The sequence below is a fragment of the Oryctolagus cuniculus genome, chromosome 11 (genome assembly GCF_964237555.1).
Source record: "Oryctolagus cuniculus chromosome 11, mOryCun1.1, whole genome shotgun sequence".
Taxonomy (NCBI): Eukaryota; Metazoa; Chordata; class Mammalia; order Lagomorpha; family Leporidae; genus Oryctolagus; species Oryctolagus cuniculus.
The window spans coordinates 26,523,778-26,550,075 of record NC_091442.1 but is presented as its reverse complement, the minus strand read 5'-3'; the positions used below and the strand labels follow the sequence as shown (position 1 = coordinate 26,550,075).

Below are 26,298 nucleotides of genomic sequence, written 5' to 3'. Positions count from 1 at the left end.
AATCCCTAAGCTGAAACGGCATCTCACAGTTACACAGCAGGCCTGGTAACGTTCTAAGCACCTGTGAGCTCAGTGCTCTTAGTCCCACTTTGCAGACAAGTCCCGATCGCACTAGGCCAAGAGCGACAGCTGCTACGGCGGGAACTCTCCCAGCGCGCTCCCGCCGCTGTCCCAGGCGGCTCGGGCCGCGCGCGCCTCCACCGCCCCGGCCCCGCCCCCCGCGCAGCGGAGCGTCACGTGCCGGTGTGGGGCGTGGTCTCCGCTGCGCCTGCGTGCCGCGGGCCGACGAAGCCGAGCCTGCCCGGGCGGAGTGGGCGCTGCGTCCAGCGGCCATAGCCGCGTCTTCTCACGGCTCTGCCACCAGCCGGGGCTCGGGCTGGAGCCCGGGCCCCCGGGACATGGCCCTCCGGAGTGCACAGGGTGACGGCCCCATCTCCAGCCGCTGGGACGGCGGCGCCGAGAAGGCAGGTACGGAACCCGGCAGGAGAGGCCTGTGAGGTCGGCCTCAGGGGCAGGGGCAGGGGCGGCCCCAGGGCCCGGGACAGCTGTCTGAAGGGGAGCCGGCGGCGGAGGGGTGCCGGAGGGGCCGCGGGGCGGCGGGCGGGGTCTGGGCAGCGAGAGAGAAGATGACTGCGGGGCGCGTCTGTATGGGGAGAGGGTCTGCAGTCGCGGGGTCCGGCGGATGCTGAGCTGACCCAAGGAATCCTGGCGGCAGGATCGTGCGGGGCTGTGCGCTCGGGCCTCGTTCCATCTGGGGAGGAGACGGGGCTTTCTGAGAACTGAGGCAGAGGCCTCGCCCCCGTGGGCCCGAGACGTCCGGCCACGTCCGCAGACTCCTGGAGCCGCCGCCCTCTTGGAAGGGCAGGTTTCCCAAACTTGATTCACGTGTCGCCACCTAGACTTAACGCCGTATATGCGTGCGCCACCTGTTTACCATCAAATTCTGCCTTTTCCGGTGTGAAGTTCGGTGGTTCTTAGTGCATCCACGAAGTTGCGCCAGCATCGCCGCTGTTTTCGAAACATTTCCAGTTCAAAAAAGAAACCCGTGTCCGGCAGGAGCCGCTTCGCCTTCAGCTCTGGCCACCGCGGCTCTCCCTGTCGCATCCTCCTCCACCTATTTTAACCTCATTTAATGGGGTTAAAAGGGCACTGGTTTTTTTTTTTTTTTCCCCAGGCTGTTTCAGTCTGAATTTCCATGAATTCATACTTTTGTTGCACGTTATTATTCTCGAATGTTTTCCAGTGACTACTTGACGGTTAAACTGATGCACGTTTGCTTCGTGCCGAGTTAGAGCGTCTTTCCCCCCGGCGAATGCTGGGGTGGTTGTCCCACGTTGCCCACAGCACGGGCCCCAGAATCAGCCCTTACGGTTCGAGGAGTTCCCGGCCTCCACGTCTGGCGTCTGCTGTCCCCTCTTTCTTCGGGTCTCGGACTGGCTGCAAGGGGAGCCCACTCCGCCTGTTTGTCCTCAGCGCCCTTTGGCGTCGTAACCCCTTTGCTGCTGTTTGTGTGACATCTGTCCTCGTGCGTAATAGTCAGTGCCGCGAGTGGCATGGGCCTTGTGACCTGTTGCAGTGCAGCTGTATCCTGGCAGGAAAACTTGTGCCCCTGCGCTTCCCGTGATGTTGCTTCTCGGGATAAAAGGGAGGAATTTAGAGATGCCGTTTCTTTGATTTTGGTTTTGTATCATTTTAATCATATGGGAGAATTGTTGGCAGAGTTACAATGCCAGAAGCCCTTCTCTGTGGTGCTGTGTCAGCTTGGTTTACTCTCTCCGTCGCTGGTGTGGTGAAGCACTCTCCCCCCTGTGGCTGGCCACGCAGCCCTGCACACCTCTCCGGCTGCCCAGGGTGCCAGCTGCTGTTTTTTCTCCCTTCCCAGACAGACACCGCTTGGTCTGCAGCTGTACTGGCCCATAATGAGACCAAAAGCATTCTTTCTTGATACTTTATGTTTCAGGGAGTTAATGAATGGCTGCTAATTTGGATACTATTTTGTAGCAGCTAATTAGGAGACCTCCAAAAAGAGAGACTACTTTATGTTGCTTTTAATGGGAATCATACACAGGATAACATAAGGTTTTCCTCTCCCGATGTCTTTCTCTGCTATAGACCTGAAGTTCATAAATTTTCAAGTTAATTTCCCATGTTAATATCACGAGTTGTTGGGGGTAGGGGGAATTCTGTCTGTATCTCTGATTGGCCCTCCTGTTATTTTGGTTAAGGCTAGCATTGCTTAATGTGGGTTTAACTTTTTAAAGACTGTTCATCTTTCTGGATATGCAGGCTTGACCTCAGCCTGTGTGAAATGTTGTACCCTCACATAAGATCCCAGTATGGAAGTGTGGAGATCACTTGATCCCAGTCACTAGCACTTATTTTGGTGAAATGGAGAAACTTTGAGAAGCAAGCTAATGGTCATCTTTGGCCATTGTTTGTTCCCTGTATGGTTAGTTCCCTGTGCCAGGTACTTTTGATTTGGGAGAGGTTTAAGACAACAATTGCTCAGCCATCTTTATCTGAACTGTTCAAACTACTCCTTTGGTGCCCCTATTACAAAGTAAGCATTTTAATGGTGAGCTGGCCAAAGCAGTGCCCGTGCTATTTCTTTTTCCTTTGTTGAATGAATTACTTTTCAGGCATTAGGGATTTATTTATAGCCACTGTGTATTTTGCTGCCAGCTGTAGGACAGTCATTTCATTCCATCATGGTTATAATAGCCAAGACCTCTACTATAAAGGAAATTGGAAGGGATCAGCTTTGGAGTATATAGTGTATCTCTCAGAGAGCAGTGAAGAAATCGAAGAGGGAAGATTCAGGGGGTTAGAATAACACATCTGCCGCTCTAGATAAATGTAGTCTCATCCCAAGCCCAGATAGAGCATTCTCAAATCCAAAATGTGTGTCCTGCTCTAAAATTTTGGGATGCAAGATTAAGAATAGAATCCGAACAGGGAGAAATAAGTACCAGCGCTGTGGTTTGGGTTCCGAATCAGTTAACTTTCTGACTTTTCTGTTTGCCAAAACCTCGTGGAAATCCAGCTGATTACAGTGTTCTTTGTCCCAGGATAAGTAATGCTTCCTTTCCCCCAGATTGCTGCTGAGCTTGCTTGAAGGGAAAGTGGAGTGGCTGTGTCGAAACGAACTGTGGGGAAGCTCTGTACTCCTAGCAAACAGGTGAACGAGAGTTCTGTCCGCTTCCCCGAAGCAGTATTTGGCAGTATCATTTAAGTGCTCTTTTTTTTTTTTTTTTTTAAGATTTATTTATTTATTTGAAAGTTAGAGTTAGAGAGAGAGAGAGAGAGAGAGAGGGAGAGGGAGGTCGGTCGGTCGGTCGGTCGGTCGGTCGGTCTGTCGGTCTTCCATCCACTGGTTCACAACCCAATTGGCCACAATGGCTGGAGCTGAGCGGATCTGAAGCCAGGAGCCTTCTCTAGGTCTCCCACACAGGTGCAGGGACCCAAGGACTTGGGCCATCCTCCACCGCTTTCCCAGGCCACAGCAGAGCTGGATCAGAAGAGGAGCAGCTGGGACTCGAACTGGCGCCCATATGAGATACCGGCACTGTAGGCGGTGGCTTTACCCACCATGCCACAGCACCGGCCCCTTCAGTGCTCTAGTTTGTGATGTGTGTGAAGTGCACGGATACTCTTAAGTGAAAAATATATGTATCTGTTAGTTTTCTTCATTGAAAATCATTCGAACTCTTGCCCACATATTGTCTCAGCTCTGCCGTTAGATGAAGTCTCTGTTTCTCTTTTGGAAACCTGCAGCTGGGTCTTCCAAAGGGTGCAGAGTCGAAGCCCTCCCTGCCTGCCTTTTGAGAGAGGATCCCCAGATGGCCCTCTGCGGGAGGCACTCAGCCCCAGCTCCTCTGCAGTGCTTCCTGCTTCTGTTCCAGTACCTGACACTGCAGCTGCAGCTCCGCAGAGCTGTTTCCTGGATGTTGTGTTTCTTTCATGTTCCAAGGTCCTTGTTTATATTCTTTCCTTTGCCTGGAGTGCTTTCCCTTCAATACGCCCTGCCATGTGACAGCTTTCTTTAAGAACATACCAGTGTATAATCTAGAAAAGGAAGAAAAAAATTATTTATCTGAAAGGCAGAGTTGCAGAGAGAGATCTCTCCCATCCGTTGGTTCACTCCCCAAATAGCTGCAGCAGTTAGAGCTGGGCTAGGCCTGAAGCCAGGAGCCTGGTAGTCATCCGGGTCTCTCATGTGGGTGCAGGGGCCCAAACACTTGGGCCATCCTCTGCTGCTTTCCCAGGCGCATTGGCAGGGAGCTGGATCGGAAGTGGAGCAATCGGGACGCGAACCGGCACCCATTTGGATTGTTGCTGTTGTCACAGGCAGCAGCTTAACCCGCTGACCACACTGCCAGCCCTGGGAATATATTCTTCAGGAAGCCTTTGCTTGTGGCCTCAGTAGAAGTCATTGCTTCTCTGGATTCTGTCTCTGTTGTAACTGCTTGTGTTCCTCTACAGTGAGCCTCTCAAGGGCTGCTGTGCCATTCATCTCTGTGTCCCCTGTACAGTGCTGCATGTTAGTAGACACTAAAGGATGGCTGCATGGACGAGTCAGGGTGGAGGTACACATGGAAGGACACACCTGGTCCAGGAGCTTGATGTGCCTCAGAAACAAACCTTTGGTGGTTGGGTGCTGTGCTGACAGTGGAAATGGGGCACTTGATTTTTCATGGTTTAGGTACAATAACCATTTAGCATCGAAGCTTGGACAGTTGAGAATGCAGGGAGCAGGAGGGGTTTGCTGTGAACAATTCTGCCCAGACTGTAGGTTTAAAGCAGGAAGATCTCACTCAGACTAGAACAAATGGTCACCCTACTAGGCTATTAGGGAAAATAGCAGTGTGTCCAAGAAGACAGGTTTACCTGGGCAAAAAAGTCACTCGTGTTAATTTTCCTATCTGCGCCTCTGAGTACCTGCATGTGACTCTAAGCCAGCTGGGACCTCTGTGTATGTGGCTTATATGTTGGACCCCTCCCTGGAGGTCACCAAGGCTCTTGTACCAACTGTGGTTTGTGCTAATAAAGTACAGCTTTGTCATGGAAACAGTTTGTGGGCTGTTGTCTCAGAGTAAAACATTGCTTAGGGAAGCTGTTTACTGTCCCTTCTAAAACCTAGTATTTCTTCCAGTGTTAGTCCCTTCTAAAGTCTAACCTGCTCTCAGTGTTATTTTATACTTTACATTAATTCTATTTCCTTGTGCTTGCTATATACTACATTGATGTGTATTTTTTAAAATTTATTTATTATTTGAGAGGCAAAGAGAGCACTCCCATCCATTGGTTCAGTCCCGAAATGCCTGGGATGGCCAGAATTGGGCTGGGACCAAGGCTGAAGCTGAGAACCAGGAACACAATCTAGGTCTCCCAAATGATCCAGAGGCAGGCATCAAACCCAGGGAGTCTGATATGGGACCCAGGTGTAACCACGAGGCAAAATGCCCACTCCTACATAAGTCTGTTTACTGTAGGGGAGAAAAGGCCGTATGTTTCCTGAATCCAAACCTATTCTCTACCCCTCTTCCCAACCTCTAAATCCTTCCTTTCCTGGCGTAGCAGTTTGGCCTAGCAGTTAAGATGCCGGTTGAGGGGCAGGCATTGTGGTGTACCAAATAAAGCCACTGCCTGTGACACCAGAATCCCATGTGGGTGCTAGATCTAGTCCCAGCTGCTCTACTTCCGATCCAGCTCCCTGCTAATTACATGGGAAAGCAGTGGAAGATGGCCCTAGTGCTTGGGGCCCCGCCACCCACGTGGGAGACCTGGATGAAGCTCCAGCCCCAGATGTTGCGGCCATCTGGAGCGTGAACCAGTGATAGAAAATCTCTTTCTCTGTCTCTTCCTCTCTGTAACTTGGACTTTCACATAAGATAAATCTTTAAAAAAAAGTTGCCAATTAGGGTGCCTACATTCAAGTACCAGGGTTTAATCCTGGCTCTGGTCCCTGATTCCATGTGCAGATCCTGGGAGGCAGAAGTGACAGCTCTGGTGGTTGGGTTCCTGCAGTGCTGTGGGAGACCTGGAATGAGTTCCTGGCTCCAGCTTCAGCCTCTGGCCATTGTGGGTGTTTGGGAAGTGGGCCAGAAGATAAGAGCACTTGCATTCTCTCCACCTCTCAATTAATAAAATCAATTAATAAATTAAGTAATAATAAAAAGTAAACAGTAATTCTCATCTTTTTTTTTTTTTTTTTGGCAACTACACTGCTTTGTGATATTTGGTGTTGTCTTCTTTAATATTTCTAGTGTTTTGGGCTTCTTGTCTCAATGATGCAGGCAGCCAGAAAGAAATTGACTATTAGTATTACCCACTTAACTTCAAGCCATTCCTAAATTAAGTAGGCATTCTGCTTGAAAACCTTGAGAGCCTATTATCCCTTTTTAAATAGAAAAAAAAAGTGTAGTATGGTAAATCTCAATAACAAACTCCCAACCAGTTTCCTAAAAGTCATTTAAGCATAGTAAAATGCCTGTGAATAGCAGACTGTCACATAAAGATGTAGATTCTTAAAATACTCCTTTTTTGGCCGGCGCTGAGGCTAATCCTCCGCCTAGCGGCGCCGGCACACCGGGTCCTAGTCCCGGTCAGGGGTGCCGGATTCTTTCCCGGTTGCCCCTCTTCCAGGCCAGCTCTCTGCTATGGCCCGGGAGTTCAGTGGAGGATGGCCCAAGTACTTGGGCCCTGCACCCCATGGGAGACCAGGAGAAGCACCTGGCTCCTGGCTTCGGATCAGTGCGGTGCGCCGGCCGCAGCGCACCAGCCATGGCGGCCATTGGAGGGTGAACCAACGGCAAAGGGAGATCTTTCTCTCTGTCTCTTTCACTGTCCACTCTGCCTGTAAAATAAAAAAAAAAAAATTTTTTTTTTTTTTTTAAAAACTCCTTTTTGATTACCAGTATTTAATGTTTGTTAAGAGACAGTTGCTTTGAATGCAGTATCATGCCCTCTCTTACCTGGGGACCCAAACACCCTTTGATGCTATGCCTTTGAAAATGTCTTTATGATTCTGGTGTTTTACTGCTTGTATTTGCATGTAACTGGGACTTTCATTAAGAATGTATTGTTTGGGACCACTGACTAGCCTGATGGTTAAGATTCCTCTGTCCTGTTTTGGAGTGCCTGAGTTTACCTCCTGGCTGCAACCCCTGATCCAGCTTCCTGCTGATATAGATCCTGGAGTGCAGGGTGATAGCTCAACTCTGAGGTCCCTGCCGCCCACGTGGGAGATGGATTGAGTGCCTGGCTCCCAGCTTCAGGCAGCTCAGCCCTGGTGGTTGCAGGCATTAGGAGATTGAAGCGCCTTCTCTCATTCTTTCTCTGCCAATAAATTAAAAGTGAAAAAGAAAAGTTAATGTAGCATCGAGTTTTGGTAACATACATGCATTTTCTTATATGAAATATAAGAAAAATAGTTTGATAAGAGAGATACATATGCTCTGTAAAATTTGCCACTGTATAGTGCTGGCTTCCCATATGGACACAGGTTCAAGTCCTGGCTGCTCCACTTCTGATCCAGCTCCCTGCCAAGTGCTTGGGTTTTTGTTTTGTTTTGTTTTAAACATTGACGCCAGCTGCTAAATATGCTTGAATGTATGGAGTATTTATCATCATTGTAAGTCCTTGTTTGTCATTTAGTCTGTCTCCTTAAGTGTTTGCCCATTACATACTAACTAAATGTGTGTGCTGTTTCAGAGTGAGGATAGGAACTGATATCTAGTGAGTGTCTACTGTGTACAGTGGTAACTCTCCTGATAGGAGAGTGTCAACTCTGAGGCCCAGGGGGATGAAGTAATCAGCCCAAGGTTGTTTGTACAACACTTCAGTGGCAGAGCCAGGATGTGAACCAAGATCTGATTTTCTTTTTTTAAAGATTTATTTATGTATTTGAAGGTCAGAGTTACAGAGGAGAGGCAGAGGCAGAGAGAGGGATCCTTCATCTGCTGGTTCACACTCCAAATGGCTGCAATAGAGCTAGGCCAGGCCAAAGCTAGGCGCTTTGTCTGGGTCTCCCACTTGGATGCAGGGGCCTAGGCATTTTGGCCATCTTCCACTGCTTTCCCAGGCATATTAGCAGGGAGCTGGATCAAAGTGGAGCTGCCAGTGGGGCTGGCACTGTGGCGTAGCAGGTAAAGCTGCCAACTGCAGTGCCAGCATCCCACATGGGCACCGGTTCAAGTCCCAGCTGCTCCACTTCCAATCCAGCTCTCTGCTGTGGCCTGGGAAAGCAGTGGAAGATGGCCCAAGTCCTTGGGCCCCTGCACCTGTGTAGGAAGACCCAGAGGAGTCCCCTGATTTTGGATTGGCACAGCTCCTCCCATTGCGGCCAATTGGGGAGTGAACCGGCGAATGGAAGACCTCCCTCCCTCTCTCACTCCCTCTCCCTCCCTCCCCCTCCCTCCCCCCCCTCTCTCTCCCTCTCTCTCCCTGCCTCTCTCTCCCTGCCTCTCTCTCCCTCCCTCCCCCTCCCTCCCCCTCTCTCTCTCTCCCTCTCTCTCCCTCCCTCTCCCTCTCCCTCTCTCTCTCCCTCTCTCTCTCCCTCCCTCTCTCCCTCCCTCTCCCTCTCTCTCCCTCTCTCTCCCTCTCTCTCCCTCTCTCTCCCTCTCTCTCCCTCTCTCCCCCTCTCTCCCCCTCTCCCCCTCTCTGCCTCTCCTTCTCTCTGTGTAGCTCTGCCTTTCAAATAAATAAATAAATCTTTAAAAATGGAAAAAAAAAAAAAGTGGAGTTGCCCGGACTTTGAACACATGCCTATATGGGACGCCAGTGTTGCAGGTGGTGGCTTTACCTATTACACCACATTACTGGCCCCTGTTTGTTTTTTTGGTTTTGTTTTGTTTTTTTAAGATTTAGTTTATTTATTTGAAAGGCAGAATTACGGAGAGCTTCCATCCACTAGTAAACTTCCCAGGTGGCTGCCACGGCCCGGGCTGGGCCAGGCTGAAGCCAGGAGCTTCTTCCAAGTATCCCATGTGGGTGCAGAGGCCCAAGCACATGGACCGTTTTCCACTGTTTTCCCAGGCACATCAGCAGGGAGCTGGATTGGAAGTAGAACAGCTGCAACTTGAACTGGAGCCCATATGGGCTGCTGGTGCTGCAGGTGGCTGCTTAACCTGTATGCCACAGTGCTGGCCCGTATTTTGTTGTTGTTGTTGTTGTTGTTTTTAATTTGTTTTTAAGATTTATTTGAAAGGCAGAGTTCTGCGGGAGCGGGGGAGGGGAGCAGGGTTGATCTTCCATTTGCTGATTTACTCCCCAAACGGCCGCAGTAGCTGCGAGGCCCAAATCAGGAACCTGGAGCTGCTTCTGGGTTTCCTGTGTGGGTGGCAGGAGCCTAAATACTTGGGCAATCCTCTGCTGTCTTCTCAGGAGCATGGGAGCTGGATCTGAAATGGAACAGCCGGTACGTGAACCAGAGATCAGAGGGATACAGGAATTAGAGGCAGCAGCTTAATCCGCTGTGCCACAACACCAGTCCCAAAATCTGAAATGAGCGTCCCCCCTCCACGGTGTTCAGTGCACTGGGCCTGAAATCTAGAGTGCATGCGCCCGTAAGATCTGTGCCTGCATGACCTCAGAGCTGTCTGGAAGGAGACAACTACCCGTGCCTCCAACCAGATGAGGGAACTGGGCCCTGAGTGGAGACATGCATGCTGAGTGTGTGCCTAATGCTCTAATGCTTCCCTCCCTACCCCCTTTTTTTCCCCCAGACTTTAACAACAAAAAGAAAAAGAAAGTGGCAGAGATCTACCAGGCTCTGAACAGTGATCCCATCGATGTGGCCGCCCTTCGACGCATGGCTATCAGTGAAGGTGGACTGCTGACTGATGAGATCAGGCGAAAAGTGTGGCCCAGGCTCCTCAACGTCAACACCAGTGACCCACCTCCTCTATTAGGTAACGGCGGGCTGAGGGGCACTTGTCTCAGAAGCAGGCAGAACAGAATTCCGGAAACTGGTTTAGATGCTCATTTCACACCATGAGCAGCTGAATCAGAAAAGCCCCATAGGAAGTACTTGAGCCCGCTCTGAGAATAAGGTCTAACTGATAAGTGGAATTTTATTAAAAAATGGAATGAATTTCTATTAAAGATTAGAATACTAGATAGGTAGAGGTATTCATTAACAATTTGTATTCTAGGGGCCAAGGGTTGTGGTGTAGTGGGTAGAGCTACCACCTGCGACTCCAGTATCCCATATGGGCACCAGTTCGAGCCCCAGCTGCTCCATTTCCCATCTAGCTCCCTGCTAACATGTCTGGAAAGCTGTGGAGGCTAGCCCAAGTGCTTGGGCTCTTGCACCACGTGGGAGACCCAAAAGATGCTCCTGGCTTCAGCCTGGTCCGGCCTGTGCTATTGCAGTCATCTAGGGAATGAACCAGCAGATGGAAGATGTCTGTCTCTCTCCAACTCTGACTTTCAAATTATATATAAATAAATCTTTTTTAAAAATTTATATTCTAAACCAGATTCATTCAGTTGAAGGTGGGATATAGGAAGCTTCATGTTAACAAATACCCCAGCTGATTCTAATGCAGAAGGACTACATTTTGAGAAACACTAGACCGTAGGGAGAGATGATAGACAGCTGTGTAGTCCTAAACAAAAAAGACTTTTTATTGGGAAATAAGGAGTTCTAAAATTCTGTAAATCTGAATGGCTGTTATTTAACTAATTTATGCAAGGCTCATGTAGTCAAAGGAAGTGCCCTGAAATACAGTTCAGAATACAGAAGGAAGGACTGGACAGCAGTGAATCCACTTTGTCGTTCATTCACTCCGTTCATTCTCTTTATTGCTTTCCTGCTATTATGGCAAAATGCCTGGTGCTAGAGATTCTTTGATTTGGCAAATACTAGTATACGTGCCCCTGATGTGTGCCAGGTGCTGGAGAGGATTAAAACGGGATCTCTTCACAGTGTTGTAGTGCCACCAGGAGATACTGAGTTGCCAACCTGTTGTTATCTTTGGAGCAGTCAGCTTTTTGCTGGAAGGCAAAAGCATTGCTATAGTCACACTCCCAGTCCTGAGGTGATGTCCTGTTGGATTCCAAATTGCCCTTTCATTTTATAAAAAGAAGTCCGTGTGTAAGAAGTATCATATAGATTCCTCTGGTAGTTTTTTTGTGATGGGGGGGGGGGGGAGTTTAAGATTTTTTTTTGTGGGGGGAGAGGGACTAAGATTTATTTATTTGAAAGGCAGAGTGACAGAAATACAGTGAAAAGAGATCGTCTGTCTACTGATTCACATTCAAAATGCCCACAGCAGGCTGGTGCCGTGGCTCACTAGGCTAATCCTCCACCCGTGGCGCTGGTACACCAGGTTCTAGTCCCAGTCAGGGAGCCGGATTCTGTCCCAGTTGCTCCTCTTCTAGTCCAGCTCTCTGCTGTGGCCCGGGAAGGCAGTGGAGGATGACCCAAGTGCTTGGGCCCTGCATCCGCATGGGAGACCAGGAGGAAGCACCTGGCTCCTGGCTTTGGATCGGTGCAGCGCGCTGGCCGCAGCGGCCATTGGAGGGTGAACCAATGGTAAAGGAAGACCTTTCTCCCTGTCTCTCTCTCTCACTGTCCACTCTGCCTGTCAAAAAAAAAAAAAGAGAGAGAGAGAGAAATCTTCCATCTGCTGGTTCACTCCCCAAATGGCCAACTGCACCAATCCAAAGCCAGAAGCTTCTTCCAGGTCTCAAATGTGGGTGCAGGGGCCCAAGGACTTGAGTCATCTTCTGCTGCTTTCCCAGGCATACCAGCAGGGAGCTGGATTGTGGAGCAGCTGGGACTAGAACTGGCACCTATATGGGATGCCAGCACTGCAGGCTGGGGCTTTAACCTGCTGTGCCACCACGCCAGCCCCCCTTCTTTTTTTTTTTTTAAGGTTTATTTATTTATTTGAAAGAATTATAGGGGCCAACACTGTGGCGTAGTGGGTAAAGTCAGCACCTGCAGGACTGGCATCCATATGGGAGCCAGTTCAAGTCCTGGCTGTTCCACTTCTGATCCAGCTCTCTGCTGTGGCCTGGGAAAGCAGTAGAGGAAGGCCCAGGTGCATGGGCCCCTGCACCTGCATAGAAGACCTGGAGGAAGCTCCTGGCTCCTGATCAGTCCAGCTCTGACCATTGCAGCCATTTGGAGAGTGAACCAATGGATAGAAGACTTCTCTTTCTCTCTTCCTCTGCTTCTTTGTAACTTTGCCTTTCGAAGAAATAAATCTTTTTTTATATATACATTAAACAGTTACAGAGAAGGAGAGGCAGAGAGAGACTCTTCTATCCTCAGGTTTATTCCCCAGATGGCCACAATAGCCAAAACTGGACCAATCAGGAGCTTCTTCCAGGTCTCTCATGTGAGTGCAGGGGCCCAAGCACTTGGGCCATCTTCTACTGCTTTCCCAGGCACAATAGCAGGAAGCTGGATCAGAAGTGGAACAGCTGGGACTCAAACTGGCACCTATATGGGATGCCGGCACCACAGGCAGCAGCTTTACCAAATATGTCATAGCACCGGCCCCTATGGGTTTATCATAATATTGCTAAACAGCTTTACAGGTGTTAGGGTTTTTTCCAGTTGTCTCTGGTTCCGCGTTTCTGATTTAGTAGTAATAGTAGTTACAGTAGTAACCTGAGAGGTCCACACGGGACGGGGGATCGCCTCACTTTACAGATGGGAGCACCACGATTCAGAGCGGTTACCCAGTGATGGTCAGTGGCAGCCTGCACTAGGCCCCCGACTCCTTACTTCCTGTGTCTCTCACTACCCCACTGTATTGCTCCTGGACAGTCTGTGAGCTCTCTTAAGTCATCCTGACTTGCATGGGACAAGATTTATTCAGAGCTAAACTAGGAATTCCCTTCTAAATGTTGTATCTTGAGTCGTGCCCTCTTCAAGAAAAAGCTGTAGTGTGTCTTCCAGGCCCTCGATGTCATTACAGAAGGTTTTGCTCCTGATCTGGCTTCCCAGACTTCCCTGCAATAACACATTCCTTTTCTTCCACTAGGGAAGGACCTACGGCAGATGAGCAAGGACTACCAACAAGTGCTGCTGGATGTCCGGCGATCTCTGCGGCGGTTCCCTCCTGGTGAGCAGTCTCCCAGTTTTGCCACATTTGGAAGGAAGCTTGGTGTTGGTGCTTGTCAGTTCCAGGGAGTCTCTCCCAGCACAGCACGGCCTAGTGCGGAGGAGCCTGCATTCTTTTTGTGGGTCTTCAGCACGCTCCATCTGCTAAGTCCTTCTTTGGTTAGCAGGGTCGCTTTCAGACTCCCATGGAGGAAGCCTGAACCAAAGATGTGTCTCCTGGCCTAGGTGTTGTGAATGATGGAAGGGTTTTTGTTTTGTTTTTCCTTCAAGCCACAGAAGGGACTTTATAGTGATTGTTAGAACATCATTCTGGCTTTAGTGAGCAGGTGGGTTTGGAACTGGGTGCTAACAAGAAGCACTAGTGTCTTCCTCCTAGAGTCTCAGTGATGCCTGGCATACATGTATATCGGGTCCTGTGGACTGGCAGGGAAGTCATTCTCTTTGTGTTTATAAAGTCTGTTCCTAAAACTGTGTCCCCAGTCCTCAGAAGAAAGAGAAGAATGATCATTGTCTCTGTTTTCATAGTAAACGAAGGAAACTGGATAACAAACCAGTGTATGACCTAGTTCTCCCTGGCAATGCCCCCTTGAAGGGAAAATTGCTAAAGGGAACAGAGCCTCTAAACCTGTCACTTCACTCTTCTGAAACCACTCTGGCTTGGATTTTGTCTCTCCTGCTTGTGTACGTGTTCCCTGTGAGTCCCACATAGCCAGCAGCCTGCCAGCTTAGATCTGGTGAAACCATCCAGTGCAGTCCCCTTTTCTCATCCTGCCCATTTGGATGAGACCAGGCAGGTCACAGGCCTTCCACTTCTACCCTGGGAAACCTGTTTGTTTGGTTTTTTCCCCTGAATCCTTTATTCTTTTTCCATTCATGTAGTATCATTCTGTGATCATCTTTCTGTAAGTTGAACTTTTCTTCCATTTGTGTTCTACTGGGTTTGGTTGTCCATTCTTAACTGAAAATTCAAACAGGGTTTAATTTATATTCTTATTACTTCATTGCTTTTTCCTTTCCAGTTCTTGGTTTACTTCATTTTTTGTTTTGTTTTAAGATTTATTTATTTATTTGAAAGTGTTAGAGAGACATTGGTCTTCCATCCTCTGGTTCACACCCAGAACAGTAGGGTTGGGCCAGGCCAAAGCCAGAAACTTGGAACTCCATCTGGGTCTCCCACATGGGTGCAGGGGCCCAAGTAGTTGGGCCATTTTCTGCTGTTTTTCCAGGTGCTTAGCAGGCAGCTGGATTGGAAATGGAGCAGCTGGGACTCAAACTGGTGCCTGTGTGGCTTGCTAGCATCACAGGTGGAGGCTTAACCTGCTATGCTAGATGCTGGTACCAAGGTTTACTTTACTTATTTAAAAAAGACTTTCATTTAAAAAAATTTTATCAAGGCTGGCACCGTGGCACAGTAGGTTAATCCTCCGCCTGTGGTGCTAGCATTCCATATGGGTGCTGGTTCTAGTCCTGGCTGCTCCATTTCCAATCCAGCTCTCTGCTATGGCCTGGGAAAGCAGTGGAAGATGGCCCAAGTCCTTGGGCCCCTGCACCCACATGGGAGACCTGGAAGAACGCCTGGCTCCTGGCTTCGAATTGGCCCACCTCTGTCCGTTGTGGCCATTTGTTTGTGAACCAACAGAAGGAAGACCTTTTTCTTTGTCTCTCCTCTCCCTCTTACTGTCTGTAACTCTACCTCTCAAATAAATTTTAAAAATCTTTAAAACAAAATTTCTATATATATTTTATTTGAAAGGCAAAGATGGGCCGGCGCCGCGGCTCACTAGGCTAATCCTCCACCTTGCGGCGCCGGCACACCGGGTTCTAGTCCCGGTCGGGGCGCCGGATTCTGTCCCGGTTGCCCCTCTTCCAGGCCAGCTCTTTGCTGTGGCCAGGGAGTGCAGTGGAGGATGGCCCAAGTGCTTGGGCCCTGCACCCCATGGGAGACCAGGATAAGTACCTGGCTCCTGCCATCGGATCAGCGCGGTGCGCCGGCTGCAGCACGCCAGCCGCGGCAGCCATTGGAGGATGAACCAACGGCAAAAGGAAGACCTTTCTCTCTGTCTCTCTCTCTCTCACTGTCCACTCTGCCTGTCAAAAAAAAAAAATTAAAAAAAAAGAGGCAAAGATGCAGATCTCCCAAACAGTGGTTCCCTCCCAAATACCCAAAACAGCCAGAGCTGGGCCAGGCTGAAGCCAGGGGCCAGGCTGAAGCCAGGAGCCAGGAACTCAGTCCACGCAATCCAGATCTCTCACGTGGTTGGCAGGGACCCAAGTACTTGACCTGCACCTGCTTCCTTTTAGGTTGTACAATAGGAAACTGGAATTAGAAGCAGAGCCAGGACTTGAACCCAGGCAACCTGATTTGGGATGCAGGTGTCCCAGGCCATGCCTCCCCCGCCCCCCCGCCCCGAAACCTTCTATTTAAGGAATACAGACTTTATGCATTTCATAAGTACAACTTTAGGAACATAGTATTTCTTCCTACCATACCCACCCCCCCACCCCCCACCCCGTTTCCTCCTCCCACTTCTATTCCCATTCTTTTTTTTTTTTTTTTTACTAAGATCTGTTTTCAATTAACTTTATAACACATATGATTATACTAAATAGAGAGTTCAACAAACAATCTGAAAAAATATGTTCCTCAACAATGGAGACAAGGGCTGTTCAAAGTCATTGCATTTCAGAGTGCCAAATTTCACTGCTATGGATTACCGTTAGGTGCTCTATTACTTATCGCAGGTCAGAGAAACATGGTATTTGTCCTTTTGGGATTGGCTTATTTCACTAAATGCGATGTTTTCCAGTTCCATCCATTTTGTTGCAAATGACAGGATTTCATTTTTTTTTTTACCACTGTTCAGTGTTCCATGGTGTACATATCCCATAATTTCTTTATCCAGTCTTCAAGTGACAGTCATTTGGATTGATTCCATATCTTAGCTATTGTGAATTGAGCTGCAGTAAACATGGGGTTACAGATAACTCTTTCATATGCTGATTTCATTTCCCTTGGGTAAATTCCCAGGAGTGGGATGGCTGGGTCATGTGGTAGGTCTATATTCAGATCTCTGAGGTATCTCCATACTGTCTTCCACAGTGGCTGTGCCAGTTTACATTCCCACCAGCAGTGGATTAAGGTACTTCCCAACCCCCCCCAATCCTCGCCAGAATTTGTTGATTTCTGTACAAAAGCCATTCTGACGGGAGTGGGGGGACAAGATGAAACCTCATTGTGGTCAGGCATTTTCCTGACGGCTAGTGATCCTGAGCGGTTTTTGTGTGTGTATCTTTTGGCCATCTGGATTTCCTCTTTTGAAAAATGCCTGTTTAAGTCCTTTGCCCACTTTGTACTGGGTTGTGTGTTTTGTTCTTGTTTCTTGATCTCTGTATATTCTGGTTATTAACCCTTTATCAGTTGCATAGTTTGCAAATAATTACTCCGATTTTGTCAGTTGCCTCTTCACTTTTCTGAGTGTTTTGTTTGCAGTGCAGAAGTGTCTCAATTTTTTATATAGTCTCATTTGTCAATGTTGGCTTTTATTGCCGAAATTGGGTTCTTTTCCAAGAACTCTCTGCCTATGCCAATGTCCTGCAGGGTTTCCCCAATGTTCTCTAATAATTTGATGGTTGTAGATTTAGGCCTTTAATCCATTTTGAGTGGATTTTTGTGTAAGGTGTAAAGTAGGGGTCTTGCTTTATATTTCTGCATGTGGAGATGCAGTTTTCCCAGCACCATCTGTTGAAGAGACTGTCCTTGCTCCCGGGGTTGACTTTAGCTCCTTTGTCAGAGATGAGTTGGTTGTGGATGTGTGGGTTGACTTCTGGGATTTGCATTCTGTTCCATTGGTCTATCCGTCTGTTTTTGTACCAGGACCAGGCTGTTGTGATTATAACTGCCCTGCAGTGTGTCTTGAAATCCCAGGCCACGTCTTAACCACTATGCCAACCAACAGCCGGATCACTTTCTGATGTTCTCTTAGTGTGTGCTTTTTTTGAGGAGGGGTAGGGTAAATGTGGGCAGGAGAGGAGCACTGCTCTTCTCCTGAATTTGTTCACTGTAGTCTGGGCCACTACATTGCTTTTTTTGGGGGTGGGGGGGGCAGGCAGAGTGGACAGTGAGAGAGGGAGAAAGGTCTTCCTTTGCCATTGGTTTACTTTTCAGTGGCCACCGCGGCCAGCACGCTACAGCCGGCGCACTGCACTGATCCGAAGGCAGCAGCCAGGTGCCCCTCCTGGTCTCCCGTGGGGTGCAGGACCCAAGCACTTGGGCCGTCCTCCACTGCACTCCCTGGCCACAGCAGAGAGCTGGCCTGGAAGAGGAGCAACTGGGACAGAATCTGGCACCCCAACTGGGACTAGAACCCGGTGTGCTGGCGCCGCAGGCGGAGGATTAGCCTAGTGAGCCTCGGCGCCGGCCACATTGCTTTTTTGTCCCAGTATCTGTTTTTGTTTTTGTTTTTCTTAAAGATTTATTTTACTTATTTGAAAGACAGAGTTAGAGGTAGAGCCAGAGAGAGAGAGGTCTTCCATCCGCTAATTCACTCCCCAAATGACTACACGGCCAGAGCTGAGCTGATCCAAAGCTAGGAGCCAGGAGCTTCTTCCAGGTCTCCCACATGGGTGCAGGGACCCAAGGACTTGGTTCACCTTCTACTGCTTTGTCCGGCCACAGCAGAGAGCTGAATCAAAAGTGGAGCAGCTGGGACTTGAACCAGCCCCTGGTGTCTGTTTTTAACTGTACAAGTTAATGGTGTTGGAAGCTGTGCTGGATAAATTCTTCTGAAATGATTCAAAAGGCCAAGGGCAGACATTCTTCAGCTGAAAGCCCTAGGAGTGTACTGACCGCCGGCGGGACCAGCTCCATGCACTGAATGAGCCCCTGCCGCACTGCCTGTGTCAGCCAGGTTTCTGGACGAAGGAGACATCAGTGCTTATAATATTTGGTTTGTTTTAGAGGAGAATGTACAACATTTTTTTCACATAATTTCATATTTACCAAAAAGTTGCAAAAATAGGACAGATAATTCCCCAGAAATATTTTACCCAGATTTTCTTGATTGCTACCATTATACCAACTTTATAAGTATCTACTATGTAACTATTAACTATACTAACATTAGCTTCTTTCTCTCTTTCTCCATACACAATGTTTTCCTGAAGTACTGTGATTGCAAATGTAGCACCCCTTTGCCCCTAAATACTTCAGGATCTATTTCCTAAAGCTAAAGCTCTTTTATCACTACAGTACTCATCCAAATCAGTACCTCATTGGGAAATGCCGTTAACGGATTCATAGATTTTATTCAGATCCTACCATTTGTCCTAGTAATGTCTAAATCCAAACCGAGGCATGTCTCCCTTAGCCGTTCTCTCTTCAGCCTCCTTTAATCTAGAGCTCTTCCTCTGGGTTTTGTGACGAGCCAGTTATTTAGCTCAGTGTCCCTCCCCTTGGGTTCACCTGTGTTCCTCATTGTAAGACTGTTGAAGAGCCCTGCAGACGTGACGCCGAGCCCACAGCAGTTCCATCACCCGGCCCCCCGCTGTGCGGGTGCTGGTGTGTGGTGTGCCACACACCAGCTCTTTGCTGTATGCCAGGGTGGAACCTGCTCTGCGTTGCCAGGTTGTTTATCATGCATTTTCTTTCACCGAAGACCTTCCCTGAAGGCCTCCCCGTCCTGGTCACGGGCTGCGCACTCTGCTCACGTGCCCTCTCCCTGCGCTCCCCAGGCATGCCCGACGAGCAGAGGGAAGGGCTGCAGGAGGAACTCATCGACATCATCCTGCTCGTCTTGGAGCGCAACCCCCAGCTGCACTACTACCAGGGCTACCACGACATCGTGGTCACGTTTCTGCTGGTGGTAGGCGAGAAGCTCACCACGTCCCTGGTAGAAAAGTTGTCTACCCACCACCTCAGGTACAGTGCAGAGGGACAGGAGAGGGAGGGCACCGCTCCTCAGGCCCTGGGATGACTCCTCAGCCCACGGTCTAGTCAGGTGTTCAGAGGTTTGCACCGACTCCACCTGCCAACCCTGATCTAAGTGTTTGGTCTGATCAAGCATATCAAATTGTCTCCCTCTAGGGATTTCATGGAGCCCACAATGGACAACACTCGGCATATCTTAAACTATCTGATGCCCATCATTGACCAGGTGAATCCAGAACTCCATGATTTCATGCAGAGGTATCTATGTATCTACATTTATGTGTACATACACACCCCTATACCGCAAGCTCTCTCCTTGCTGCTGTTTCTGCTTCCAAAGTCTAGTTCGATTTCATCATCATCTTTTTGTTGATTAGTGTTAAGTTCCTCCAAGTTGTCCATCACCAGCAGTCTAGATAATTCAGTACTCTGCACAGTCTCATAGCTGTGCTGTTTGGGAGATACAGGATGACATAGCTCATGTCTTCAGGTGTTTACCTCTAGTGGGGAGAGGTAAGTATGCCACGGTAGACTTGGAGGTGGAGAGGACACACTCAGGAGGGAATGACAAGGCTTAAATGTGGGTGTTTTCTTTCCGAAGTACCACGGAGAGGAAATACTGTTTTTGCAAATGTCCTTGATTTGTTTTGTTTTGTTCTCTGTTTAGTTAGAAAATGTCCATGGCCAATGCTTTACTTATTTTTTTTTTAAAATAATGGCTATATTTCAAGATATTTCAGTGTTCTCATATTAACAGAAAAATTGGCACAGTTGTGTTTTCAAGCCTGGAAATATGTGCCTATGTCCTCAGAAAGGATGAGACTTTCTCAGAAGGAATATCAGGGTGTGTTCTCTGAATACAAATGGTTCTTATTCCTCTAGTTGACGTTTGTTGGTCATTAAGAGCATCCCCAGTGAGGTAAGGCAGCCGGGACCCTGTTGTGGTAATGGTGTCGCTGCACATTGTAAGGACTTTGTATTTTATAGGGAGGATGCTGAATTCCTGTGTGGCTGAATTGTCCAGAGAGCCTGGTTCCAAGTGCTGCCCCCTCACCAGCACTGAGGACAGAGAAGGCCCAGAGGAAGGGAAGCGATGGCGCAGCGAGGCACCTAACATCTGCGTTTCTTTGCTCCTAGTGCTGAGGTGGGGACTATCTTTGCCCTTAGCTGGCTCATCACCTGGTTCGGCCACGTCCTGTCTGACTTCAGGCACGTTGTGCGGTTGTACGACTTCTTCCTGGCCTGCCACCCGCTGATGCCCATTTACTTTGCAGCTGTGGTAGGTACAGGCCACGAGCCAGCAACTGGGTTCACCTTCACCAGCCCAGCTCCTTCACTGGCCCTGAAGGGACACCCGGTGATTATGGGAAAATGGGAGAGGCTAGCGTATTTTCCAGGCTAGCGCTCCTGGACATGGTTCCGTGCAGTGTTAATGGGGACATTATGGAAAAACTACGTAACAGGTTGGGAAATGCTGGTTAAACAGGCAGGCAGGTTCTCTGCCACACGCCTCTGGTGAACCTTCCACATGCCACTGTGTGTTGTGAGTTGTCAGCACTCCTGCTGACATCTGGAACTGTGTTCAGCTGCTGAGCGCAGCTAGGGAAACAGTGGCACAAACTACCACCTCCAGATTTAAGAAGAGAGATCCAGTGTGCGGAGGGAAGCGTGAGGGGGCTGTGACCCTCAGAAGGGCTGCATGGTAGCGTGGAGTGGGGATCCAGGGAAGGTCTTCATGCAGCAGCTGTGGATTTCTGGGCCGGCAGTCAGAGGAAGGTGTTCAAGAGCGAGCGAGCGAGCGAGCAGCCCATCCCTTCTGGTTTGACCCATGTCTTCCGGGCTGGAGCTCCGGGACTCTCCCAGTAACCCCTCCCCTTTGCTTCCTTCTGAAAGAATCTCCTGCATTTGTTTCAAGACTTGAAGGACACTTGAGCAGACAGATGTGCCCAGCAAGACTTGGAATGTAATTGGGAGTTGGCCTCCGGCAGCAGGGCCAGTCCCGCGGGGGCAGCCCTGTGAGTCCTGAGGAATACAGGAGTTTGCCGAGCACCTGAGCCATGGGCCCAGCCCGGGTGTGCAGTCTCTGACGCAGGGCTTTTCTCCCTGCAGATCGTGCTGTATCGGGAGCAGGAGGTCCTGGACTGTGACTGTGACATGGCCTCTGTCCACCACCTGTTGTCCCAGATCCCTCAGGACCTGCCCTATGAAACGCTCATCAGTAGAGCAGGAGACCTCTTTGTTCAGTTTCCTCCTTCCGAGCTCGCCCGGGAGGCAGCCGCCCAGCAGGAGGCCACGAGGTGGGTGAGGCCGAGGCACTCCTGGCATTGGGCCATTGTAAGTGAGGGCAGTGAGGGAGGATTTGTGTCCTGGGATGAGGCTGAGGGGAGAGATCTGAGCTTGTGCCAGTGGAATCCCCACTGAGAAGTCCTCCTGAGTCCTACCAAGGAGAGCTTTCTTGCCTTCTTTTTTTTAAAAGAATTTATTTGAGAGAGGGAGAGACAGAATTCCATCTGCAGAGAGCAGGATTGGAAGAGGAGCAGCCAGGACTTGAACTGGCGCCCATGTGGGATGCTGGCGCTGCAGGCAGTGGCTTTACCCTCTGCGCCACAACACCGCCCCTAGGACAAGCTCTCTTGAGTAGTGGATGGCTCTTCTCTCCTCCTGCTAAGTGCAGCTTTTCGCTCTTTTGTGCAATTTTTCTGTTTCCTTCCCCTGTAGGACGGCAGCCTCTACCTTCAAAGACTTCGAGCTGGTGTCCGCCCAGCAGAGGCCGGATATGGTGCTGCGGCAGCGGTTCCGGGAGCTCCTGCGGCCTGAGGAGCGAACAAAAGACGTCCTGACCAAACCGAGGACCAACCGCTTTGTGAAGCTGGCAGTGATGGGGCTGACGGTGGCGCTGGGGGCAGCTGCGCTGGCTGTGGTGAAAAGTGCCCTGGAGTGGGCCCCCAAGTTCCAGCTGCAGCTGTTTCCGTGAAGGCTGGACAGCACTTCCTGTCACTCCACTGAGGTCGCACCCTTCCGTGGAAGGATTGGGAGGGGTAGAATTTCCTTTATTAAAAGGGTTTCTGTCAAGGGTTTTCTATTCTGCCCCCTCCCTGCCTGTCGGTGTTCACCGTGGCTTCAGAGGCTGCTACAAGAGCCCGCCGGCCCGGCCGCCACCGAGGGCACTGGGGCCTGGCCGCAGGCCTCTGTCGCCTCCCCTGGACTGGGACGGGCTCCCTTGTGTTGGAGGAAGTCAGTTTCTCGGGCTGCAGCTGCCGCTGGAACCTGCAGGGCGCGGGCTTCCCTGCTAACCGCGGAGCCTCGTGGGCGCCCAGGAAGAGGAAGCGGGCCAGGACTGCCCCACAGCCGGTCTCGGGCTGTGTGCTTCTGACTCACGGAAGCAGCTGCCGCTGCCGGAGAAGACGAGCCTTGGAAAGCAGTGGTGTGCACGGGGCGCGGGGCGCTGGCGCTGGCTGGAGGGCAGGAGTCGGGATGCAGGGGAGCTGGGTGGCCAGCTGAGTCCTTGTCCAGCCTAGAAGTCGCGAGTCTCTGGCCCAGGTGGGAAAGAGTGGTCGTTTTGTAAGCCCTAGACCCAGATTGGTTTTCCCTGTTCCCTTCTGCGATCCACACATCATTTACAAGACATCTTTTATCACTGTTTTTAGAATTCCATACCCCCATGTCAGGTGCCCCACTTGACAGCAGCCGTCGCTTTGTGAGAAGGACAAGCTGTCCTGGAGGTGGCACTCGGCAGCTGGCATCGGTGAGAGCAGGGCCCTCCACAGCCGGCCCTGATGTGCTGCCTGCCAACCTGCGGCCTGCCCCACACGGGCACCTGCCACTCCCTTGGCCTCACTGCCGTCTCCCGTGTGGTTGGAAATGTCCTTGAAACCCACCAGCCCCGGAATGGGGCAGACTGTGGCTGAAGAGCTTCGCAGGGGCCTGACAGCAGCCTCGGCTTCCAAGGACTCTCCAGGCCCCAGGGAACAAGGGGACCACTCCGTCCTGGGAGCCAGGTGTGGGTTAGATTAACTGGCTTGAAGAAGTGCCTTTGGATGCAGTTGGAAGCAGCCTTTTCCTTATTTTCCTGGGCAGGTGTCTTCCTAGAGTGAACGTGCAGAAGCGCTCTCCCTAACAGGAGAGCCCCTCTCCGCATGCTGGCACGCCAGGCTGCCGCTGTGCCCGCAGCGCTTGGGAGAGGGTCTACACCGAGCTCCACGAAGCCCCCTCCCGCCTTTATGGTGTATTTATTATTTTGAAAGTTGGAGAGAGCGAGATCTTGCACCTGCTAGTTCACTCCCCAGATGGCTGCAATTGCCTGGTGCTGGGCTAGGCAGGCTGAAGCCAAGAGCAAGGAGCTTCATCCGGGTCTCCTGCGGGGTGGCAGGGGCCCAGACACTTGGGCCATCTTCCACTGCTTTCCTAGGCGTGTTAGCAGGGAGCTGGATGAGAAGTGGAGCAGCCAGGACACGAATAGGCCATCCATACGGGGTGTGGTGCAGCAGGCTGAAGTTTAACCTGCTATGCCACGAGGCCAGCCCCTCCGTGAAGCACTTTAAAGCCAACAAAGAGCTCAGTGTGATGGATGTTCTCCGCGGCAGGCCCGCCCGGGGGAGGTGTGCTGTCCATGGGGTAATTCAGGAAGACGGGAAGTTCACCCAGGAGCCAGCAGTGGGGGTGGGCGCATAGCTGCGGTCCCCTCCCTCAGCAGAGCTGCCCTCTTGTCTGCAAATGGGCGGCAGAAGCTGCCCCTCCTGCCACAAACACTCACGCCTGTTTGTAAATCCTGCAGGAACTGGTGGGGAACAGGAGAGGGGCTGCACGCGCGTGTGGGACCAGGGTCCTGGGGCCACGGCTTTTTTAATTCCGGGAAATAAGTGGCATTTGCTTGTGTTGTGGCCAGAGAAGGAAACGAGTGGCTTGTTGTATGACGTTGAGCAGACTGCGTTACCTGTTTGCCTTCGGTCGGTTTGCCTCCTCTGTAAAGAACACGTGTAAATATTTTGTACAGAGCCCTCTATGAAATAAAGAGCCATATGTGGTTGCTAATCACCTCCCTGTGGCTCTGTCTGCGCCCCTACGGGCTGGAGTGGACTGGTCTCGCACAGCTGGCCCTGAAGCTCGCCCCTCCCAGCCCAGGCCTGGGGCTGTGCCGTGGTGCCTGCCCTCCTGCTTGGCCTGGACTTGCTGGGAGACCTTGAGCGATGCTGCAGTCCCGTTCCTGCTGCGCCTGCGCTCGGCACTGACGGCGACTGAGGCGGCACCCGGCCTCAGTGCTCCCGGTTCCCCTGCGCCTGCTGCTCTGGGGATGCCCTGGACTTGGCATTCGATTTTGGTGCCTAACCAGAGCCTGTTGTGATGGCACTTTTCCTCCGTGTGTAATCTACAGGCACAAAGGAGCTGTTTCTGCCAAGCTTTCTAGCGTCTTCCTAATGTTCCCAGCCACTGGGGAGAGTAGTGCGGAGTGGCACCAAATGCCTGTCGTCTGCCCTGGGGAGGGGCCATCCTGGATACAAGACACCGTGGTTCCCTGGCCCAGTGGGGCGTGCGCAGGCGCCCTTGGCTGAGCAGCTCTCTGCTCTTGGACCTTGTCCCACCCCCACAGGCCAGGGCCCAAGCTACCCTCTGTTCAGGCAGTTGTGGAGTGCATTGTCCTGCCTGTGGGAATTCACAGCAGAGAGCTGTGCCAAGGGGCGGTTGGTTTTTGGTGGCAAAGGCAAGGCAGCCTCATGGGAGTTGACTAAGTATGAAGACTGAGTGGAATGGAGAAGGGAAGGAAGGAGGGGTGTGCGCGGGGATAAATCCCAGGGGTCCCCAAGCCCTCGCAGCTCTATGAGCTGGCGCTGGCAAGGTGACTTACGGTGTGACCCTAGAAGGCCTCAGGATGGGGCTGGTCAAGGGGTCAGACGGGGACTCGCAGGCCATGCACTGACCTATGTAGGGGTTGGGGCAATGGCAGGTGAGTTCTGTAGAAAAGCCAGCGCCAGATTCCAGGAGCCACCTGGTGTGCAGGGGGTGGTGCACACAGGGAGGGGAGCAGCTTGTTCCACCCCCGTGCCGTGCCTTGCCTGTCTGTTCCTTTGGCTGTTGCAGCATCGTGTCCCTTCTGATAAACCAGTGAGCTAAGGTGGTTTTCTGAGCCCCGAGTCATCCCAGCAGGGTGAAAGTGGGGAAGGGGAGATCATGGGAGGCCCCGAGTTCCTCATAGCTGGCATCTGAGATGGGCAGCCTGTGGCACTGAGCTCTTTAGCTTGCAGGATAGGACACCGACTTCCCGAGGACAGCGAGACGGTGTCAGGAGAAACAGCACCCAGGAGCCGCATAAAATACAGCCGCCCATGGGTGTATGGGTAGGGGCAGTGGGCAGGGCCCCTGGGGGCAGCTTTGGCCGTCCTGGAAGGAGATGCGGGTCTCCTCTGTGGGCCATGACCAAAGCTGGGGGCCTGATGCATGAGAGGGAGGCCCGGGGTGCGTGCCTTCCTTCCCGGCTGTGAGCGTGTAGAGCTCACCGCCTCTGAGCTCACTGTCCTTGACAGTAAAGTAGGTGCATCCCACAGGAAGGGTCATGACGTGGCACTTGTGAAAATGTCTTACAGACAGAAGTTATGCTAGTGTAGGGGTGCTTCAGTCCTTGTGAACTTTAATCATTTAAAAATACTACTTGAAAGGCAGTATGACAAAGAGGGAGAGATGGGGGATACCTTCCGCCTGCTGGTTTACTCCCCAAATGGCCCAACAGGCAGGGCTGGGCCAGGCTGAGGGCAGCAACCAGCAGGAACTCCATCCTGGTCTCCCAAGTGGCAGGAGCCCAAGAACTTGGGCCATCAGGTGCATATTAGCAAGGAGCCATATTGAAAGCAGAGCAGGGGGCCAGCACTGTGGCGTAGCAGATAAAGCTGCTGCCTGCAGTGCCAGCATCCCATATGGGCGCCGGTTCGAGTCCCGGCTGCTCCACTTCCAATCCAGCTCTCTGCTGTGGCCTGGGAAAGCAGTGGAAGATGGGCCCCTGCACCCGTGTGGGAGACCCGGAAGAAGCTCCTGGCTCTGAATTGGTACAGCTCCGGCCATTTGGGGAGTGAACCAGCAGATGGAAGACCTCTTCCTTTCTGCCTCTCCTCCTCTCTCTAACTCTGACTTTCAAGTAAATAAATCTCGAAGGAAAAAGTAGAGCAGGGGGCCTACCCTGCGATGTAGCAGGTAAAGCTGCCACCTGCAGTACCAGCACCCCATGTGGGCACTGGTTCAAGTCTTGACTGCTTTTTTTTAAAAGATTTATTGAAAGAGAAGGAAAGGCAGAGAGTTCTTCCAT

The 26,298-nt window shown here is 51.0% G+C and overlaps 1 protein-coding gene across 3 annotated transcripts; it reads left to right on the top strand.

Moving 5' to 3' along the window:
- Nucleotides 1-265: 265 nt before the first annotated feature.
- TBC1D20 (TBC1 domain family member 20) lies at nucleotides 266-24,038 on the top strand. Of its 3 annotated transcripts, XM_008256178.4 has the most exons (9): nucleotides 280-468; nucleotides 3,095-3,178; nucleotides 9,726-9,911; nucleotides 13,002-13,082; nucleotides 18,812-18,998; nucleotides 19,164-19,265; nucleotides 20,145-20,286; nucleotides 21,117-21,304; nucleotides 21,726-24,038. In XM_008256178.4, exons 3-9 carry the CDS (start codon nucleotides 9,812-9,814, stop codon nucleotides 21,979-21,981), a joined length of 1,056 nt encoding a protein of 351 aa, XP_008254400.1. In that variant the 5' UTR covers nucleotides 280-468; nucleotides 3,095-3,178; nucleotides 9,726-9,811; the 3' UTR covers nucleotides 21,982-24,038. The 3 variants fall into 3 exon arrangements, with proteins under 3 accessions (XP_002710935.1, XP_069908078.1, XP_008254400.1); XM_002710889.5 differs by lacking the exon at nucleotides 3,095-3,178 and having other exon boundaries at nucleotides 266-468; XM_070051977.1 differs by lacking the exons at nucleotides 3,095-3,178; nucleotides 9,726-9,911 and having other exon boundaries at nucleotides 266-468.
- The last annotated feature ends 2,260 nt before the right edge of the window (nucleotides 24,039-26,298 follow it).

Coding starts and splice junctions, on each gene's coding strand:
- TBC1D20 (XM_002710889.5), top strand. CDS start 399: ATGGCCCTCCGGAGTGCACAGGGTGACGGCCCCATCTCCAGCCGCTGG. Junction 19,266..20,144: donor CTCCATGATTTCATGCAGAG/GTATCTATGTAT, acceptor CTTTGCTCCTAG/TGCTGAGGTGGGGACTATCT. Junction 20,287..21,116: donor CCATTTACTTTGCAGCTGTG/GTAGGTACAGGC, acceptor TTCTCCCTGCAG/ATCGTGCTGTATCGGGAGCA.